At 37.7% G+C, this 22,044-nt stretch overlaps 2 protein-coding genes across 6 annotated transcripts in view; one reads left to right on the top strand and one right to left on the bottom strand.

The window, feature by feature from the left end:
- The window catches only part of SACS (sacsin molecular chaperone), a 56,823-nt gene extending 39,436 nt beyond the window's left edge, over positions 1 to 17,387 (top strand). Inside the window, exon 13 of the mRNA XM_069013531.1 lies at positions 1,707 to 17,387. Coding sequence (XP_068869632.1) covers positions 1,707 to 13,267 — 11,561 coding nt within the window. The 3' untranslated portion in view covers positions 13,268 to 17,387. The remainder of the gene's footprint in view (positions 1 to 1,706) is intronic.
- SGCG (sarcoglycan gamma) overlaps positions 17,058 to 22,044 on the bottom strand; it is a 109,858-nt gene continuing 104,871 nt past the window's right edge. For all 5 annotated transcript variants that reach the window (XM_069013505.1, XM_069013476.1, XM_069013516.1 and 2 more), the window contains one exon: positions 17,058 to 20,628. In XM_069013505.1, the coding sequence (XP_068869606.1) occupies positions 20,455 to 20,628 (174 nt within the window). In that variant the 3' untranslated portion in view covers positions 17,058 to 20,454. The remainder of the gene's footprint in view (positions 20,629 to 22,044) is intronic.

The following is a 22,044-nucleotide window of genomic DNA, read 5'->3' on the forward strand; positions in this document are numbered from 1 at the left end:
ATGATTCTGCATAATTGTAAAGTATAACTGCACTACCAAAAAAGTTGTATGTTGCTATAAATAATAAGTATTAGAGGGAGTTTTGACAAGTTTAGAAATCTTAATCTGTCAAGAATTTTATTTATATAGCTGTAGAAATTACATCAGAGAGATTTCTGATACAGTTGCAGAAATAGAAATTTTCTTGTATTATTTCTTGGAAATACAAACATCTTACTTTTAATCTCCTAAAATAAGAACTGTATTTGTCTAGTTAGTAACTCTTTCTATACTGAGTGTATTAATGTGGAGCTCACAGGATGTTTTCTAAAAACGGATTTGATTATATTCTAGCCCAACAGCTTCTCTGGGGATTTTCAGGTATGGTTATTAATTGAAGATGTACTGGTTTGGATTGACGCTTGATATTTGTGTGAATTTGGTCATTAGATATTCTCATTACCCCAGCTTTCTTGTAAAAAAACCTTGCCAAATAGAGCCACTAAGATATAGCAACCTAAAATAATTATGACAAGATTTCTAAATACAGCTGAGCGGAAAATGCATATTGATGAAGAAAACATTGTTATAATGTTACATGGAAATTACCAATATTTTCATTGGTTTATTTGTATATTTTTAATAATTTTAGATGCAGGAAGATTTCCAGTATTTTAAGATCACATGTACAGTTTTAAAAACAATATTTTAAACTTCTGTTCTCAAATTAAAAAAAGGGGTTTTAAGATTAGCTTTTAAGTAGATTCTTATTTTCCTGGGCCCTTTCTGCAAGTTATCCTCACTTTCACAAACCTGATGTGTTTACCTGTTTCCTGTTCAATAGAATTTACACAATCTATAACGCTGTAGGCATGAAGTGAAAGAAAAAAGATTTTTTCTGAAAGATGTCTATAAGTGCTCTTAATCTTTATTTGGACTGTTGCCTTCAAGAAAATGGCAATGTTATCTAGATGCACGATGAAAGATCTGAAATTCAAATGGATGTCTTGTTTCCACTTCTGTCATTGGTTTTGATGTGTTGGGAGGTAGTGGTATTTTCATATTCTATGATATTTTACCCCCAGAAGTTCTGTAGTTTTTAAGTATATACTGTCCTAATGATAATTAAGACATGAATGTAAAGACATATTTCTTTTAGTGAGAACTTTGATAATAAGAATAAAAGCATATCGACTTAATTTCAGCACTTCCTGCACAACTGAGTCTAATTTCTTGTCAGTTTTAGTTGTGAAATCAGCTGAGCCACTTTGCTATATCTAATAAAGAATCTTTCAAATGTATTTGAACACTTTCAATTATAGACAAATAATGGATTAGATTTTTATTTACCACTAGGCAAATAAGTAGGATAAAGAATCAACTAAACAAAAAAATGTATTTGTAGTTCAATTCTAAATCTCTAGTTGCTATGTATGCCTGAGAACTTTGGTGTTAAACTAACAAATGTAATAACATACTGATAATTTTCAATTTGTTTATATTTCCATACTAATATGGAATGCATTTGCTTTTAATTAACTCCTGAAAGTAAAGGAAGGTGGTATCTTCAGTCCTGTTTAACAAACATTTTTTTTCCCCCTACATAAAGACAGGGCACAGACTAGACTTTTTTTTCTTGTTTTCCTTTTTCTTTGCCCCCTGAAGCCATTTGCTAAGAAACTCTGCTCTGTGATTTTCACAGCTTTTCCCTTTTGCTGTAATTTCAGGGAGGCCATGCACTCAGCTGCAGCTCCTGAACCCAGAAAGGTTTGCTCGGCTCATTAAAGAGGTTATGAACAGCGCGTGGCCTGGGAGAGACGTGGTTGTACAGTGGTATCCAGGCTTGGAAGAAAAAAAGCACCCGTCAGTTTCCTGGCTGAAGATGGTCTGGAAAAATCTATATATACATTTTTCTGATGACTTGAGTGTGTTTGATGAAATGCCGCTTATCCCCAAGACGCTGCTGGAGGAAAACGAAACATCAGTGGAACTGGTTAGATTTAGGAATCCATCACCTATCATTCTGGAAGATGAATCTGAGACTCAGCTCCCAGAATATTTAGCTGATATTATTCAGAAAATTGGTGGAGTTGTACTTAAGAAACTGGATATTTCTATCCAACATCCCCTTATAAAAAAATATGTGCATCCACCATTGCCAAGTGCTGTTTTACAAATAATGGAAAAAATGTCCTTACAGAAACTATGCAATCAAGTTGCATCATTCCCATCGACACATAAAGATGCTCTTAGGGCATTCTTAGCGAGTTTAACAGATGCAAATGAAAAAGAGAAGAGAATTATTCAGGAATTGCTAATATTTAAAAAAATTGAAAAATCATCTGATGAAAGTGTCCCGGTTTTTACTGGGCTAAAAGGTAGCAAGGTATTACACCACACTGCCAAAATTCCTCCTGGTATAAGATTTTCTGTTCCAATAATTGACAGCAGTGATGAAGCAACTATTCGCTTAGCTAATCTGCTGAAAATAGAACAGCTGAAGAGCACAGACTGCTTGAAGTTTGTTATAGAAGACATAAGAAGTGATTTTTATTCATATGATGAAACAGCACAGATAATGCAATGGGTTCTTGAAAATCTGACTTTTTTGAAAAATGAGAATACAGATGTGATAGATTGGCTGACACCACTAAAGTTTATTAGGATTTCACCGGAAAAGATAATGTCAGCAAACGAACTCTTTGATCCTGAGGTAGAACTTCTGCAACATTTGTTCTATGCTGAGGAGGAAAGTTGTTTCCCCCCTGTTATTTTTACTTCCTCAGATATTCTTCATTCACTGAGACAAATAGGCTTAAAAAATGAAGCTAATCTTGAGGAAAATGATATCTTGAGAGTGGCAAAAAAAATTGAAAGTTTGCATGCTGACTCTAACACCAATCATGATTTGCTGTTAAGAAAAGCTAGAACTCTCTTGACGATTTTGAACAAAAACCCTATGCTGCTTCACTCATCTGAAACAAAAGCTGCAATGAGAAAGATAAAATGGATTCCTGCAAGTAAGGAAAGGCCTCCCAATTATCCAGGGTCCTTAGTTTGGAAAGGAGATCATTGTGATCTCTGTTCACCACCAGAAATGTGTGATATATCACATGCAATTTTAGTTGGTTCCTCAGTTCCTCTTGTGGAAAATGTACTGTTGGATATTGGAAAAGCACTTGGCATCCCCACCAAGCCCAGCATAAAAGCAGTCTTGAAACATTTCAAGGTGGTAGTTGATTGGCATAGTTCTAAAACCTTCAGTGATGAGGACTACTATCAATTTCAGCATATCTTACTTGAGATTTATGGATTCATGCATGATCATCTAGAAGAAGGCAAAGAAGCTTTTAAAGCCCTGAAATTTCCCTGGGTTTGGACAGGTAAAACATTTTGTTCCCTCACACAAGCAGTAATAAAGTCAGTTCCTGATCTTGATCTCCAGCCTTATCTACATTATGTGCCAAAAACTATGGCAAAGTTTCACCAGTTGTTTAAATGTTGTGGTTCTATTGAGGAGTTAACACCAGACCATGTTTCTATGGTCATTCAGAAAATATATCTGAAGAGTGAGCAGTCTCTCTCGGAGCAAGAGAGTAAGCAAAGCCTTCACATTATGTTGAGCATCATAAGATGGCTGTACAGCAATCAGATCCCCGCGAGTCTGCATACGCCCATGCCACTGTACAGTGGCAAACTTCCTTATAAACTTGCAATGAAGCCAATTCATGAGTGCTGTTACTGTGACATCAAAGTTGATGATTTAAATGATTTGCTTGAGGATTCTGTTGAACCCATAATTTTGGTGCATGAAGACATACCCATGAAAACTGCTGAGTGGTTAAATGTCCCATGCCTTAGCACTAGACTGATTAATCCAGAAAATATGGGATTTGAGCAATCTGGGCAAAGAGAGCCTCTGACTGTGAGAATTAAAAACATATTGGAAGAATACCCTTCAATTTCAGATATCTTTAAGGAGCTTCTTCAAAATGCTGATGATGCTAATGCAACAGAATGTAATTTTCTGATTGACATGAGAAGAAATATGGATATAAGAGAGAACCTTCTGGATCCAGGAATGGCAGCATGTCATGGTCCGGCTTTGTGGTCATTCAATAATTCTGAGTTTTCTGATTCTGATTTTCTAAATATAACTCGATTAGGGGAGTCTCTAAAAAGGAGTGAAGTTGACAAAGTAGGAAAATTTGGACTGGGATTCAATTCTGTTTATCATATCACTGATGTTCCTATTATTTTGAGCCGGGAGTTCATGATTATGTTTGATCCAAATGTCAACCATATAAGTAAGCATATCAGAGATAAATCCAACCCTGGCATCAAAATCAACTGGAGTAAACAACAGAAGAGACTGCGAAAATTTCCAAATCAATTTAAGCCATTTATAGGAGTTTTTGGTTGCCAGCTACCACTGACAGTAGAATCTCCCTACAGCTACAAAGGAACACTTTTCAGGCTGTCTTTTAGGACTCAGCAGGAAGCTAAAGTGAGTGAAGTCAGCAGTGCATCTTACAATACAGCGGACATTTACTCTCTTGTGGATGAATTTAGCATTTGCGGTCACAGACTGATAATATTTGCTCAGAGTGTAAATTCAATGGTTTTGAAATACTTGAAAATTGAAGCAGATGATCCTGGCGTGGCACAAGATGTTGTCACTATCAGAAAAAATCAGTGTTCTTCCAAAGCCTTGACTGCACCAAATGTAAGTGTTTTAAAGGAAGCAGCTAAACTCATGAAGGTCTGCAGCAGCAGTTCTAAAAAGCTTCCCACTGAAACACCAAAGTCATCGTGTATCCTACAGATAGTAGTAGAAGAATTTCACCATGTGTTTAGGCGGATTGCTGATTTACAGTCTCCACTTTTCAGAGGTACTGAAGATGATCCAGCTGCTTTCTTTGAAATGGCTAAATCAGGACAGATGAAAAGATCAGGTGATGAATTGCCACAGAAAACAGTAGATTCAACAACGTGGCTGATATGTTCTTGCATGGACGTTGGAGATGCTTTGAAATTTTCTTTGCACGAAAGTGGAAGAAGACTAGGCCTAGTTCCCTGTGGTGGTGTAGGAGTGTTGCTGTCTGAAACCCAGGATCAAAAATGGATTGTGAAACCTAATTGCAACAACATAGGTGAAGTATTTTGCTATTTACCTCTGCGAATAAAAACAGGCTTACCTCTTCACATAAATGGCTGCTTTGCAGTTACTTCAAATCGGAAAGAGATCTGGAAAACAGACACGAAAGGAAGATGGAATACAGTATTCATGAGGCATGTTATTGTGAAAGCCTACATAGAAGCCCTTTGTGTTTTACGTGACATGGCAATCAATGGTGAGCTAGTTGACTACAGTTACTCTGCAGTGTGGCCAGATCCTAATTCAGTTCATGATGATTTTTCTGTTATTTGTCAAGGGTTTTATGAGGACATAGCTCATATGAAAAGCAAAGAAGGGATCAAAGTGTTTTCTGATGGCTCGTCCTGGGTTTCCATGAAGAATGTAAGGTTTTTAGATGACTCCATACTGAAACGGCCAGATGTTGGGCCATCAGCCTTCAAAATCTTTCTGAAGTACCTTAAAAAAACTGGTTCCAAAAATCTGTGTGCTGTAGATCTCCCATCCTGGGTAAAGACAGGATTTGAAGAAGCAGGATGCAAATACATACTATTGGAGAACACATTCTCTGAGAAACAGTTCTTTTCTGAGGTATTTTTCCCTAATGTTCAGGAGATTGATGCAGAGCTGCGTGATCCTTTGATGCGTTACGTTCTCAATGAAAAAGTTGAGGAGTTCTCAGGAATTCTTCGTGCTACTCCGTGTATTCCCTGTTCATTGGATGGACATTCATTAGTTACACCATCAAGACTGATCCATCCTGAAGGAAGAGTTGCAAAGTTGTATGATGCTGAGGACGGAAGATTCCCTTATGGTACCACTCAGGATTATCTTAACCCTGTTATTTTGGTTAAACTTGTTCAGTTGGGAATGGCTAAAGATGATATTTTATGGGAAGATCTGATAGAACGTGCAGAGTCAGTAGCTGAAATTAACAAGACCGATCATGCTGCAGCTTGTCTTAGGAGCAGTATTATATTGAGTCTTATTGATGAGAAACTAAAATCTAGAGATCCTAGAGCTAAAGAATTTGCTGCAAAATGTCAAAACATTCCTTTCCTTCCTTTCCTTAGCAAACCAGCAGGCTTCTCACTGCACTGGAAAGGCAGTGATTTTCAGCCTGAAGCGATGTTTTCAGCAAATGATCTTTACACTGCTGATCATCAAGATATAGTTTGCCTCATACAACCAATTCTTAATGAAAATTCCCACTCTTTTAAAGGTTGTGGCACTTTGTCATTAGCTGTCAAAGAATTTTTGGGTTTACTGAAGAAACCAGCTGTTAATTTAGTCATAAATCAATTAGAAGAAGTTGCAAAGTCATTTGATGGAATCACATTGTATCAAGAAAATATCACTAATGCTTGTTACAAATACCTGCATGAAGCAATGTTAGAGAGTGAATCAACAAAAGCCATGATAATTGAACAGCTAACAAACAGTAGTTTTATTTTGGTTGAGAATGTGTATGCTGATCCATCAAAAGTGTCTTTTCATTTGAATTTTGAAGCAGCACCCTATCTCTATCAGTTGCCTAACAAATACAAAAATAGTTTCCGTGAGCTGTTTGAAAGTGTGGGTGTAAGACAGGCTTTCACAGTTGAAGACTTTGCTGTAGTTCTGGAATTAATAAATCAGGAAAGAGGGACCAAACAACTAACAGAAGACAACTTTCAGCTCTGCAGGAGAATAATTAGTGAAGGAATATGGGGCCTCATTAGAGAGAAGAAGCAGGAATTTTGTGAGAAAAAGTATGGTGAGATTTTATTGCCAGATACTCATCTTGCCCTTCTGCCTGCAAAATCTTTGTGTTACAATGACTGTCCATGGATTAAAGTTAAAGACACAACTGTTAAATACTGTCATGGCGATATTCCAAGAGAAGTTGCAGTGAAGCTTGGAGCAATACCAAAACGCCATAAAGCTTTAGAAAGATACGCATCAAATATCTGTTTTACTACCCTTGGAACAGAATTTGGCCAGAAAGAAAAATTGACTAGTAGAATTAAAAGCATTCTTAATGCTTACCCTTCAGAAAAAGAAATGCTGAAAGAGCTCCTTCAGAATGCAGATGATGCAAAAGCTACGGAGATCTGTTTTGTGTTTGATCCTAGACAGCATCCAGCTGATAGAATATTTGATGAGAAATGGGCACCACTTCAAGGACCAGCACTGTGTGTTTACAACAATCAGCCTTTTACAGAAGATGATATTCGGGGAATCCAGAACCTTGGAAAAGGTACAAAAGTAGGAAATCCCTGTAAAACTGGACAATATGGTATAGGTTTCAATTCTGTTTATCACATTACTGATTGCCCTTCTTTCCTGTCTGGCAATGATATACTTTGCATTTTTGATCCTCATGCAAGATATGCACCAGGTTCAACATCAACAAGTCCTGGCCGCATGTTTAGAGATTTAGATGCAGATTTCAGAACACAGTTCTCAGATGTGCTGGACCTCTACTTAGGAGATCACTTTAAACTGGACAATTGTACCATGTTTAGGTTTCCTCTTCGAAATGGAGAAATGGCAAAAGTATCAGAAATTTCATCAGTTCCATGCTCAGACAGAATGGTCCAAAATCTTTTGGATAAGCTGCGCACAGATGGAGCAGAACTCCTAATGTTTTTGAACCATATGGAAAAAATTTCTATTTGTGAGATAGAAAAAACAACAGGAGCACTGAATGTCCTGTATTCCGTACAAGGCAAAATCACTGATGGAGACAGACTGAAACGAAAGCAATTCCATGCATCTGTGATTGACAGTGTAACTAAAAAGAAGCAGCTAAGTGAAATACCTGTACAGCAGATTACTTACTCAATGGATACTGAAGACTCTGAAGGAAATCTCACAACTTGGTTAATTTGTAACAGGTCAGGCTTTTCTGCCATGGAAAAGGTATCCAAAAGTGTGGTTTCAGCCCACAAGAATGAGGACATAACTCTTTTCCCTCGTGGTGGAGTAGCAGCTTGCATTACTCATAATTACAAAAAACCCCACAGAGCATTCTGTTTCTTACCCTTATCATTAGAAACTGGGTTGCCTTTCCATGTGAATGGACACTTTGCTCTGGACTCTGCAAGAAGAAATCTGTGGCGTGATGACAACGGTGTTGGAGTGAGAAGTGACTGGAATAGTAGTCTAATGACAGCGCTGATAGCACCGGCCTATGTTGAACTGCTGATTCAGCTGAAGAAGAGGTATTTTCCAGGCACTGACCCTACGGTATCAGTGCTGCAAAACACACCTATTCATGCTGTGAAAGACACTTTAAAAAAGTTCTTATCCTTTTTTCCAGTTAATAGACTTGATATTCAGCCAGATTGGTATTGCTTAGTGAAAGCAGTTTACAGTTGCATTTATGAAGATTTGAAGCGTCTTTTACCTGTTATGAGAGCTCCAAATGTTGATGGTTCTGATTTGCATTCTGCTGTTATCATCACATGGGTTAACATGTCTACTGTGAACAAGGGCAGACCATTCTTTGACAATTTGCTACAAGATGAATTGCAGCACCTCAAAAATACAGAATACAACATCACAACACGAAAGACAGTGGCCGAAAATGTTTACAGACTAAAGCATTTACTCTTGGAAATTGGATTTAATTTGGTATATAACTGTGATGAGACTGCAAATCTCTACCACTGTTTGGTAGATGCAGATATTCCTGTCACCTATGTGACACCCGCTGATGTCCGATTATTTTTGATGACATTTTCTTTTCCAGACTCTAATTGCCACATTGGAAAGTTACCCTGTCGTCTTCAGCAGACAAATTTGAAACTCTTCCATAGCCTCAAACTCCTGGTTGACTACTGTTTCAAAGATGCAGAAGAAAATGAAATCCAAATTGAAGGTTTGCCACTCCTTATTACTCTTGACAACGTTTTGCAAGTTTTTGATTCAAAGCGACCGAAGTTCTTGACAACGTATCATGAACTGATTCCGTCTCGGAAGGATCTCTTTATGAACACACTGTATTTGAGATACAACAATATTCTGCTCAGCAGTGAAGTAGCAAAAGTCTTTGATATCAGAAGTTTTGCTGAATTGTTATCATCTGTGCTGCCTAGAGAATATAAAACTAGAAATTGTGTGAAATGGAAGGAAAACTTTGCAAGTGAATCTTGGCTTAAAAGTGCCTGGCATTTTATCAGTGAGTCTCTAAATATTAAAGAAGAGCAAGAAGATACACAAGCAAAATTTGACGGTGTTATTGAAACTTTGAAGGACTGGACTTTGCTTCCAGGTATAAAGTTTACTGTCTCAGCCAATCATCTTGTTGTGCCAGAGTGTGATGTTTTGCTGCCACTGAGCATTATGCATATAGCTGTCTTTCCAAATGCTCAGAGTGATAAAGTCTTCCATGCTTTAATGAAAACAGGCTGTATTCAGCTGGCATTGAACAAAATCTGTTCCAAAGACAGTGCTTTAGTGCCTTTGTTGTCGGGACGTACAGCAAACATAGATAATCCCTCAAGCATTCTGAAAGCCATACAATATATGGTACAGACATCAACTTTTAAAACTGAAAAGTTAGCAGAAAGTGACTTTGAGGCTCTCCTAATGTACTTCAATTGCAACTTATGTCATTTGACATCTCAGGATGACATTAAAATTTTAAAGTCTCTTCCATGTTACAAATCAATCAGTGGCCGATACATCAGCATTGCAAAATATGGGACATGTTACGTCCTCACAAAAAGCATCCCGTCAGTAGAAGTAGACAGATGGACACAGTCAACTTCATCGGCTTTTCTTGAGGAGAAGGTTCATTTGAAAGATTTGTATACTATGCTTGGTTGTGTCTCTGTAGATGATCTTGAAGTGTACTTGAAACATCTTTTGCCAAAAATTGAAAGTCTGTCTTATGATGCAAAATTAGAACATTTGATCTACTTAAAGAATAGGCTAACTAGCATTGAAGAAACTTCAGAAATGAAAGAACAGCTGTTTGAAAAGCTTGAAAGCATTTTGATCATTCATGATGCAAGCAATAGGTTAAAACCTGCGAAGTACTTTTATGACAGGACTGTAAAAGTCTTTGAAGTTATGCTTCCTGAAAAATTCTTTATACCTCAAGATTTTTTTAAGAAGCTAGAGCAACTTACAAAACCAAAAAATCAAGCTGTGTTCCTTCCATCATGGGTAACTTTTCTACGACATATCGGATTGAAATTCATCATTTCACAGCAGCAGTTACTGCAGTTTGCTAAGGAGATCAGCATGAGAGCAAATACAGAAAACTGGTCTAAAGAAACACTACAGAATACTGTCGATGTTCTCCTCCATCATATATTTCAAGAAAGAACTGACCTTTTTTCAGGAAATTTTCTGAAAGAATTGTCTTTAATTCCTTTTCTGTGCCCTGAACGAGCTCCAGCAGAATTTGTGAGATTTCATCCTCAGTATCAAGAAGTTAATGGGACACTTCCTCTTATACGATTCAATGGGGCACAGGTGAATCCTAAATTCAAGCAGACCGATGTGTTACAGTTGCTTTGGACATCGTGTCCCATTCTTCCTGAGAAAGCAACACCTTTAAGCATCAAAGAGCAAGAGGGGAGTAGTCTTGGTGCACAAGAACAGCTTGAGCAAGTTTTAACCATGCTGAATGTTAATTTGGACCCTCCTCTGGACAAAGTTATCAATAACTGCAGGAACATATGCAATATAACAACTTTGGATGAGGACATGGTGAAAACTAGGGCCAAGGTCCTAAGAAGCATTTATGAGTTTCTTAGTACAGAGAAGAGGGAATTCCGCTTTCAGCTTCGAGGAGTTTCTTTTGTAATGGTGGAAGAAGGCTGGAAGCTCCTAAAGCCTGAAGAAGTGGTAATAAACCTTGAGTATGAATCTGATTTTAAACCTTATCTTTACAAACTTCCTTTAGAACTTGGTACTTTCCATCAGTTATTCAAACATTTGGGTACTGAAGACATTATTTCAACAAAGCAGTATGTTGAAGTTCTAGGTCGCATATATAAGAGCTCAGAAGGAAAGCAGCTGGATCCTAATGAAATGCGCACAGTTAAAAGAGTAGTTTCAGGCCTGTTCAAAAGTCTTCAGAATGATTCTGTAAAGGTTAGGAATGACCTTGAGAATATGAGAGATTTTGCCCTTTACCTTCCCAGTCAAGATGGTAGGTTGGTAAAGTCTAGTATCTTAGTTTTTGACGATGCACCCCACTACAAAAGCAGAATCCAAGGTAACATTGGTGTGCAGATGCTTGTTGATCTTAGCCAGTGCTATTTAGGCAAAGACCATGGCTTTCACACTAAATTGATAATGTTATTCCCTCAGAAACTGAGGCCTCGCTTACTTAGCAGTATTCTTGAAGAACAGTTGGATGAGGAGTCTCCCAAAATTTGTCAGTTTGGAGCGTTATGTTCTTTGCAGGGAAGGTTACAGTTACTGTTGTCTTCGGAGCAATTCATCACAGGACTCATTAGGATTATGAAGCATGAAAATGACAATGCTTTTCTGGCTAATGAAGAAAAAGCAATAAGACTTTGCAAAGCTTTGCGAGAAGGTTTGAAAGTTTCCTGCTTTGAGAAGTTGCAAACAACATTAAGAGTTAAAGGGTTTGCTCCTATTCCCCACAGCAAAAGTGAAACATTCGCTTTCTTGAAGAGATATGGAAACGCAGTAATACTGCTTTACATACAGCATTCTGACAGCAAGGACATAAATTTCCTCTTAGCATTAGCCATGACCTTAAAATCTGCAACTGACAACTTGATTTCTGATACCTCATATTTAATTGCCATGCTGGGTTGTAACGATATTTATCGGATCAGTGAGAAGCTTGACAGTTTGGGAGTGAAGTATGACTCTTCTGAGCCATCAAAACTTGAACTACCAACACCTGGTACTCCTATACCTGCTGAAATTCACTATACACTTCTTATGGATCCAATGAATGTATTTTATCCTGGAGAATATGTTGGTTACCTTGTTGATTCTGAAGGTGGTGATATCTATGGATCATATCAGCCTACTTACACCTATGCAATCATTGTGCAAGAAGTAGAAAGAGAAGATGATGAAAGCCCCAGTTTTCTAGGGAAGATTTACCAGATTGATATTGGATATAGTGAATATAAAATAGTGAGCTCCCTTGACTTGTACAAATTTTCCAGACCAGAGGAAAGTTCTCAAGGCAGGGATAGCACACCTTCTACCCCAACCAGTCCTACAGAATTTCCAGCACATGGACCGAGGGCAATTCCACCTATCTTCACTGGTAGAGAGAGCCACAAAACAATGTCCTCAAAACACCACTCTCCAAAAAAGATAAAGTCAAACTCATTGCCAGAAATATTAAGAGAAGTGACATCTGTGATTGAACAGGCTTGGAAGCTTCCAGAATCTGAAAGAAAAAAGATTATTAGGAGGCTATACCTTAAATGGCATCCAGATAAAAATGCAGAGAATCTTGATATAGCTAATGAGGTTTTCAAACATTTACAGAATGAGATTAACAGGATGGAAAAACAGGCCTTTATGGATCAAAATATGGACAGAGCCTCAAGAAGGCCTTTTTCATCCTCTGCTTCTCGATTTCAGTCAGATAAATTTTCATTTCAGAGATTTTACACTTCATGGAATCAGGAAGCAACAAGCCACAAATCTGAAAGGCAACAGTATAAAGAAAAGTGTCCCTCTTCCACAGGGCCGTCGTACTCCCAACGCTTTTTCGTCCCACCTACGTTCAGGTCCGTTGGCAATCCTGTGGAGGCACGTCGATGGCTGAGGCAGGCCCGAGCCAACTTTTCAGCTGCACGAAATGACCTTCATAAAAATGCCAATGAATGGGTGTGCTTTAAATGCTACCTTTCTACTAAACTAGCCTTGATTGCAGCTGACTACGCTGTGAAGGGCAAGTCAGACAAAGACGTAAAACCAGCAGCCCTTGCACAAAAAATAGAGGAGTACAGTCAGCAACTTGAAGGACTTTCAAATGACGTTCAGACATTGGAGGCTTATGGAGTAGATAGCTTAAAAACTAGGTATCCTGACTTACTTCCTTTTCCACAGATTCCCAATGATAGGTTTACTTCAGAAGTTGCTATGAGAGTGATGGAATGTACTGCTTGTATCATAATAAAACTTGAAAACTTCATACAACAAAAAGTATAAATGATTTGAAGAGTTTAGGGGACTGTTTTGTCAAGAGTTTAGGTGTTTCATGTGACAGGATACAAATGCAATTGTGCAGATGATGGAACATCCAAGAGGTTACATGGTGCCAAGCAGTTTAGAAGTGTAGTGCACAAAGGTGGATGGTATCGAGGTACTTAGAACTGAAATTTACTTAGATGGGACCTTTTTCTTAACTGAGCCTGCTGTTAAGCAAACTGTAAAACCTGAACATTTTTTAGAATTTGCAAGGAAATTGAGCTGCAAAAATTAGATGTGTGCACAACATTGTGATTAATTGGCATATTATTGAACTGCACTTTATATAACCAAAGCTTAGCTTTCTGTTAGATGAAGCCTGTAATTAGAACTCCTTATTAGATTTATTTCAATTAATGTAATGTTTCTGAAAGGGTAATGTCAGTTTTCAATGTACCAATCCTAAGACTGGACATAGAATGAAATGGGAGATGGGGTGGAAGTTTAACTTTGGAGGTATTGCTCCAAAGCATATCTGAATTCTTTTGTGTTCTGTGGACATTTGTGTCACTCATAGTAATACTCTTATCAGCTGGATCTGATTATAAATTTGCTGCAGCATCACATTGTAAACATTTAAAGGATAGTTTAGTACCTGTAAACTGGTGCAGTTATTTTAATGCTGAATAATGATACTTGATTTAACATGCCATGTCATGTCATGCATTGATTGCATTTACTTTATTATAAAAGAATGAAATATTTAATTTACTTTTTTTTTAGAGCCTCTCATCTTTTGTTTAATGAAAAATGCTTGTGGATGATATAAAATCTGTGAACATTATTATATGGTGTTTTATGATTTCTTTTTGAACACCAAAACTGTTTTCAGAAGTCTAAATGCTTGAGTTTCTTTTTTTTCCCGTGTGTGTGCCTTTGGGTATGTACATATATATATATTTTTCCACAAACATTGGTAATAGTACAATTCAGTAACTCATTTTTGGTGTACACAGAGCACTGGTTTTTGTTACATGTTTAAAGGTGCTGAAATGTAACGCTGGTTTTATTTTGTTATTCACTACAGCCCTTGAGAAATCTGATTATTAGTTCACACTCTTTCTTTTATAGTTTGTAATACTTTTGGTAATATCATGCAGTATGTTCAATGTTAGCTTTTTGTAAAAAAAATGTAAAAAAAAAATGGAAGGATAATGCTAAATGGAAGGATTTTTCTTAGCTGGATCAGCCACATTAAACATAAATGTTAAACGTTTTCTGGTGGCATGCTGTTACAATTGTCTACTTGACAGCACAGTGAAACTGCAATTTAACTTACAGAATACAAAGGAAAAGAAACCAACAGCAAGCTTGCACAGCTGTGATAGTGTTGTAATACAAAAATAAAAAGTCACAGTGAGGTCTGCTTCAGTTTTGAGTAAATTATAAAGGCCTTGTTCTCAAAGAAATGTGATGTTTGAAAAATGATACTGCTTCTGATTGTGGAGCCCTATTACTATTTCTGCTATTAAATTAAGTGCCATAAATGTAGTAAAGAAAAATGCAAACATATATTTCAGTACGATGTGTTTTGGTTTTATTATGTAGGCTAACTTTACCTATTATTTGAAGCTTTTATATAGGTAAATACACAATCTTTTTTTGATTAATTCTAAAAAATTGTACAAATATTAAAATACTATTGAAAAGGAAACGTGTTTTTTTCTTGCAATGACAAATGTTTGCAGTTTTCTCAAAGAAATTGTACATTTTGCTGATTTTTTGCAATAAATAGCATGTAAGTAAAACATAAATCCCAGTGTGCTATGAAATACATCAGTTTAGTTAATTCCCTATGTTTTTAAAATAGATTCCTTTGTGGTTCTTGCTTTGTGCATTAAGTCAGATGAATAGTATTCAGGGTAAGCAAAATACTTGAAAAGGAAACAGTTCTCATGCTTTTCATTTTAAATGGAGCTAAAACATGAGGTATCATGGCAGCATGCAAACGTGTAACAGGAGCACCACAAACACTTTCCTGTTTTTACGTGAGCTCTTGAGAAAGAAAATCCTCTAAGTGTGTAACTGTGTTTTATAAGCAACCTATGTTCCCTTGCCAGTATTATTATTATGAACTGTTAAAATGGCTGTGCAGAGCCACTGAACTATTCTGTTATAATTACTTTGTTTATTTTGTATGTATTGTTGAGCGCTGACACTGTGAGAAAGAAAATGGTCCCAGTTCTTAGGAAGCTAATGGCCTGAAGCAATTTTAAATACTGAACCAAGCTGAGAAAGAAAACTTGAATGACACAGAAAAACTAATTTATTCTGTTACTCCTGAACTGAAACTAACAATAAAATTTACATATGGCAGACGGACAGGCAAGAATGGTCTCTCAGTTGGAAGTCTCTTAGTTTCTTATTGGCTTAACTCACTGTAACAGCTAGCCTAAATAAAGAGGCTTTGTGAGACCAGGAAAGACCTGATAGAACAGGATTTGTAAGTGCCATTTAATTCCTGATTAAAAATAAAAATAAATGAAATGCTTAATTGATTCTTCCTTCTGGCTCAGCCGGGAGACTTGGCAATGTGTCTAAGTCAGGTATGGAAGCTTAGAACAGTTAGGATATGATGATTCTGTAATAAGGGTCTGAAGAAGTAAATGTTAGCATGTAGGTTCCAGAAAAATACATTTAACAGGCAATTCTGCACATTAAATGAGTTCTCAATTGAAAAAATGTCTTTTCATTCAGGTCTTTCTCCTACCTTCCAAGGTAGCAGGAGTTTATCTAGGAAAAGCAGCTTCAGTAGTCTTGTCTCCCAAGATTACAGTTGAGGAGTTTAACAAGAAGTCAGTGGTATAGGAAGCTGATTTAACTATATGTTGGGCAGCTTAAATCTAGGGAACTGCAGTTGGAATAAGCCTCAATAGGCTTGTTACTATCTTCTTGTGCTTTAAAAGCTTTCCTCTCAAACAATGGCATACACAGCTATTCTAAAAAGCACGGGACACTTGCCTCAGCAATTAGTGACAAGAAAAAGGTTTGAGGGTTTTTTTGTTCTTTTTTTGTTAAGGAACTGGATTTTTGTGTAGCTGACTACCAGAGGAAAAATAAATGGTTTATTGTGTAAAAAATGCAGTTTTGCAAGATTTGTACTCAGATCATTATCAGTAAAGTTATTATAATGATTTGTGAAACAGGATTTGAAACTTGGTGTAAGGATTGCATTCACTTGGTACTGGTATACTTGGATTGCTTTAAATAAAGCTGTAATTAAATCTATTGTAATTTCTCCAGTTAAAGTAGAGGAGGGTAGTGCCACCTTTGAGATTTTCTGTTGCTGTATCTAAACTCTTTGAGAAAGGCTGGATTGGTCTTGGGGAAAAAGGCAGAACTAATAGTTCAAAAATAATTAAACTTGGCAGCCAAAGTAAATGTTTTCATTTGAAGGAGACACACATTTTTGTCACATGAAGGGATTTGTCAATGAATTTTTAATCAAAACTGTTTATCTTTTCTTTGGATTGTTTTCTGGATGATTAATTCAGTAGCACTGGCATAATTTCTTTGTTTCCTTTCACCTACTACTGATTAAGACAACGGAATTCTAGATGTCCAGTGAAACTAATTGTAAAGCATTTTCTAAATTCTGCAAAGTACATTTTTCGTTGGGACCAAGACTTTTGTTCGTATTTTTAAATAATGTACATTTCACATTCTTAGTCTTGGAAAAATAATTTTGTTTTAAAAATGAAAACATTCATTTAAGCTGTGTTTCATTTGGATACAGAAGGAGAAACAGACGTTTCAAAATGTATAAAGTTTATTCAAGAACTCAGTTCCCAATTCTTGCAATTCCTTTTGTGTAAAGCTATATAAAGACAGACAAATGTAAATACTAAAGGACTGTGATATGGAAACAAAAAGGCTCATGTTTGGGCAATCACCAGTGAAGTTTTACTATCATTTTTCCACTGTGTAACAATTGCAACCAATTACAAGAACTGCTGTAAATAATTCTTTTTGAGGGAGTAAATATGCAAACAAATCAGTTCACTATGCTGGTAGTGATTTTTTTCCTCTTCTCCATTTGGATAATACTTTTGGAAATAAACTAGAGAACTGCATACTCTCACTTCCCTGTGCCATAATTTTGTTAATCTGTAACTATCTACTGAAGTTTGATTCAAGTAGAAACAGTAATTTTGAAGTATTAGAGAGGTATAGACATCCACATGAAGATATCAGAAATGATAATTTAGTGATGTATGAGCTATATTGAGATTAACAGCAATTCAGATTGCAGCATCAGCTGATTACACTCTGGTAATTTTAGCATAAGTTTTGTTTCTCTACTAACCACACCAAAAAGAAAAAAAACCATTCAGTGACAAGATGTTGCCATGTTGCCATTCATGCTTTAAAAAATGTGCACAACTTCTATACTGTAACAATACTTCTGATGTCAATGTTGTAGCATAATGAAAAGAAGACTGAAATTTAAGCAATGAAAAGGGTCAGGTTGGTGATTTGGGTGATGGCAGTGCTGAGGGTACAGCAGACGTCTTTAGTTTTCGGTACTGCTCAGAATCCACCTGTGAACTGAAGCACATCCAGAAGGTTTATCTCCCCAGGAAAGGTGGTAGTTATTGCAGTATCTAAATGCCATAAAGCTTAGTAGTGTTACCAGCCAGGGGACTGCACCCTGACTTTCCTAGCTCTTTAGGGGTCAGGTGATTCTTGCCTGGAAAGCTGCAGTTCACTCCCTGGCTCTGAATTAAATGGCAAATCACATTTGAAAATGTGCCTCCAAAACAAAAGCTTAAAATGTGTAACTTAAAATGCTGTGCTTCCATTGTCAGCAGAACAAGCAAGATTGTAACTATCTTGCAGTATCTGGCTAACATTTATGGATTAGATTAGGTGAATGATTTGTTTGATACCCCATGGAAGTGGGCATATGTTCCTTGATGTCAGAACAATGGCTGAAATTAAGGACTCAAGTCCCAGTTTTGTTGTTAGTACGACACCTATAAGAAACTGGTGACATGACAGTTCTCCAAGTTGTAGCAGCAGTTTTTAGGTATCTGGTACATGCAAGGGTATTTGCTGACCTTTATTTTAATATTCATATTTTCTATCCAATGAATAAGTGAAGTCTGCTCATATTTTGGTTAGTAAAATCTTGTGCATGGAGCTGAAACCACCTAAACTGACTTTAAAGGAATACTGAAGACAGATTTCTGTTACAGTGTGCCTCAGCTGCGGGCTTAGTTGTAGAGACAGATATAGTCAAGAGATACAGTTGTGGAGATAAACATTTCTCTCCTTATGGCCAACAGCCTTGGACTCACTCCTGAAGACAGGAGTGAGTGAGTCTAAGCCCAAAAAAAGGGAATTTCAGCTATGGAAGATGTGTGGCTTCCTGCTTCTCCTTTAGGCAGTGTAACAGCAACTGGATAACACTCCAGATAACACTGAAACCTTGCTTCACTCGCTTAAGCTCACCTTGAGTGCTTCCCACTTGTGCTGTGGAAGCTCTTTGAGTTTGCATTAACTGCTGAGGGCTCCACTCTGCTGCTGAAGGGCAGTTTCAGTTCTGTACATCAGACTCTTGGAGAAATTGCAAAGGCAGCCCTTGAAGCAGGGACTGTCCTGGGCTTTACCACAATAATAGAGGAAAATGTTAAATGAGGACTCTTTCTCAACTCAGGCTTTTGTGTGTATCTGGGATCTCATCCGAGTGTTGGTTTTCTTCCCTTGTTCACCAGAGCTGAAGTAGCAAGCTTTAAAAAAGTTAGTAATAATTTTGTTCTGATTCTCCTGTTTTAAGGACGATGACTAATTTTTTTTCCAAGAGGTGGATATTTGTGGGTTAACACCATGCGTTAAAATCCTTCTGTAAATAAACACCAAGGCACTATGTGATAGCTACTTCCTGGATAATAAGATCATCAAGTATGTACAAAACAGCATCAAAGGAATTAAAAACCCATGAGGTTTAAACAACAGACTACTAAATACAAATCTTGCTACCCCAGAGGTGTGCAAACAATTTATTTGTGTTCAGTGCAACACCGTACAGGGGAGCGGGTCTGCAGCTGTGTTTCTCTACAAGGCCAATAGACGGTTTCGTCAGCTCTGGTGAGCATTTATTTTGTATCCAAAGTCCTAATGTAAAAAATAATAAAGAGTAGTTTACTCTCTCTGTTTGTGATGGAGTCCCACTCTGACAGGATCAGAAATACCATCAAAAGGTGCAGATGGAAATGAAATATTCCTCTTAATTGAAATCTGTGGGCTGCATAAAAGGATTTTTTCCCCACTGCCCAAGTAGTTCCTTGTGTCAGACAATCTGAAGATACTTTTTTTTTTTTTTTTTTTACTACTCCAGCTGGCACAACAGATTGCCTTGTTGAATTAGCATGTCCTAAAATAAGAAAGGACACAAATGAATATGACGGTACAGGCAGTAGAACAAACAATTGCTATTATAAAATATACTAACATATTTCTCTGTTGTATAGTGAATGGATTTGAGACACAGGGAGGCCTTAATGACTTCTGGAGCTTTTTGCATTAGTTATTTTTATATGAATCTCAGTAATAAGCAAATCAGCATATATGTTGCCAAATAAAAATAGAAAGCTACTAGCAAATTAACATCTTTTGCACAGAACTTATACAGGTATCGCATTTTTCTATCTTGTGTTATTGCAAGAACAAAATTGCATAGACCATTTGCTGGCACTTTCTGAATTCTCCAAATAATGCTTTGTCTTACAAATAATTCAAGTAGTTCCCTCAAATCAATTTCACCCACTAATACAGTAAGTGTTTACATGTAGTGAGAGAAAAAAACCCACGGATCTCAAAAGTATGAACAATGACATAATCATCTGACTGAATAATAGTTCAGCAAGGAAATGTATTTGTTTTATTTTTTATGCTCTCTGTAAGGCTGTTTTCCAAGTGTTACTGACAAAACATGTAATTTGATTCAAGTCATTCTTCTGAAATGGAAATGTCATTTGTGCTCTTCTTCCCCTTACACCCTGTATTCCAGAATCGTAGATGCAGATTTGTTTCCTAAATTGAAGTACTTTGTTTTTAAAATGCTGAAAAATAAGCTTTCAGTAATGCTCTTCAGCAGTAATACAAAACTCAGATGCACAAGGGGGTGTGTGGCCTTTTCGGGTGCCTCACTGGCAGACCCGGCTGTATTCTTGGCAAGTGGAGCCCACGCCGGCCACTGACAAGTAGAGCTTTCCATCTGGACACACGCAGATTTCATAGAGCCCCTGAGAAATCCCAGATCCACCCCTTGCACCCTCAGGCAACTTGGGCAGTCGCACAGTTTCAGCATCGAGCAAAAGCTGTGGGAAAAAGCAGGACAAATGGGCTTGTTAGAGATGATAAAGAGTGACGTGCCATGAGACAAGTTGAATTTGGCTAGGCAGAGGCTCAAGAATGGCCTTCTATCCAGGACTTGTTATATACAAAGTTTCTCTATGCCCATGGCTCTTGGCAGACAAAAACAGGATAGCGATAAGCTGGTGCCCACCCTCTTCATTAGCAGAGAACTCCTGAAGTTCAACAAGGACAAGTGCAATGTCCTGCACCCGTGTTGGGGCAATCCCAAAAATGGATACAAGCAGGGTAATGAATGGATTGAGAGAAGCTCTGAGGAGAAAGATGTGGGAAAATTGATGGATGAAAAATTATGTATGAGCCAGCAATGTGCGCTCGCAGCCCAGAAAATCAATCACACCCTGGGCTGCGACAGGAGCAGCATGGGCAGCAGGGCGAGGGAGGGGATTCTGCCCCTCTGCATCCAGCTCTGGGGCCACCAACATAAGAAAGACATGGACCTGTTGAAGTGAGTCCAGAGGAGGGCCATGAAGATGTTTAGAGGTATGAAGCAACTCTCCTATGAGGAAAGGCTGAGAGAATTGGAATTGTTCAGCATGGAGACGAGAAGGCTCTGGGGAGACCTCATTGCAGCCTTCCAGCACTTAAAGGGGGCCTACAAGAAAGCTGGGGAGGGACTTCTTATCAGGGATACTGGTTTCAAACTGAAAAAAGATAGTTTTAGATTAAATATAATAAAAAAAAAATTCTTCTAGTGGTGAGGCACAGAACAGGTTGCCCAGTGAAGCTGTTGATGCCCCATCCCTGGAAGTGCTCAAGGCCAGGTTGTATTGAGCTCTGAGTACCCTAGTCTAGTTGAAGGTGTCCCTGTCCATGGCAGGGAATTTGGATCTGGATGATCTTTAAGGTCCCTTCCAGCACAACTCACTCTAGGATATAAGATAGTGACAGGGTCCCTGCCCATGCACAGAACAGCAGGACAAAGCGCTGCTGCTGGGCCCTGGTCTGTCCTGGCCTGAGTGCTGAGGCCTCACCGCCGAGCCAGCTGTTAAGGATGGGCATGGGTTGGTCTGCAATTCCTCTGCTGAAGAACTGGCACAGTACAGCCTTGCAGAGGGGATAAATAGGCTGCTGCATGCTGCCTGCTGCTAATGATGTCTGCAGAGCTTCACTCCTTAATTCTGCCACCCTGGAGCTGTGTCTGCTGCTGAGCCAAGATTCCCGCCTGGGGTCACTGTGCTACTGGGGAGCTAAGCGCTATTCAAAATTTATTAGAAAGCACCTCTCTAAGCTAATATAACATTATGTCTGTTGGTACTATTTTTACATAAATAGAAGTTTTATTATTGGCACTAATAATTTTAATATCCTGCCACCTAAAACCTGAGGAATTAACAGGACTTGAAAAAAAAGAACTGGAG

Source organism: Aphelocoma coerulescens, chromosome 1 (assembly GCF_041296385.1).
Source record: "Aphelocoma coerulescens isolate FSJ_1873_10779 chromosome 1, UR_Acoe_1.0, whole genome shotgun sequence".
NCBI lineage: Eukaryota > Metazoa > Chordata > Aves > Passeriformes > Corvidae > Aphelocoma > Aphelocoma coerulescens.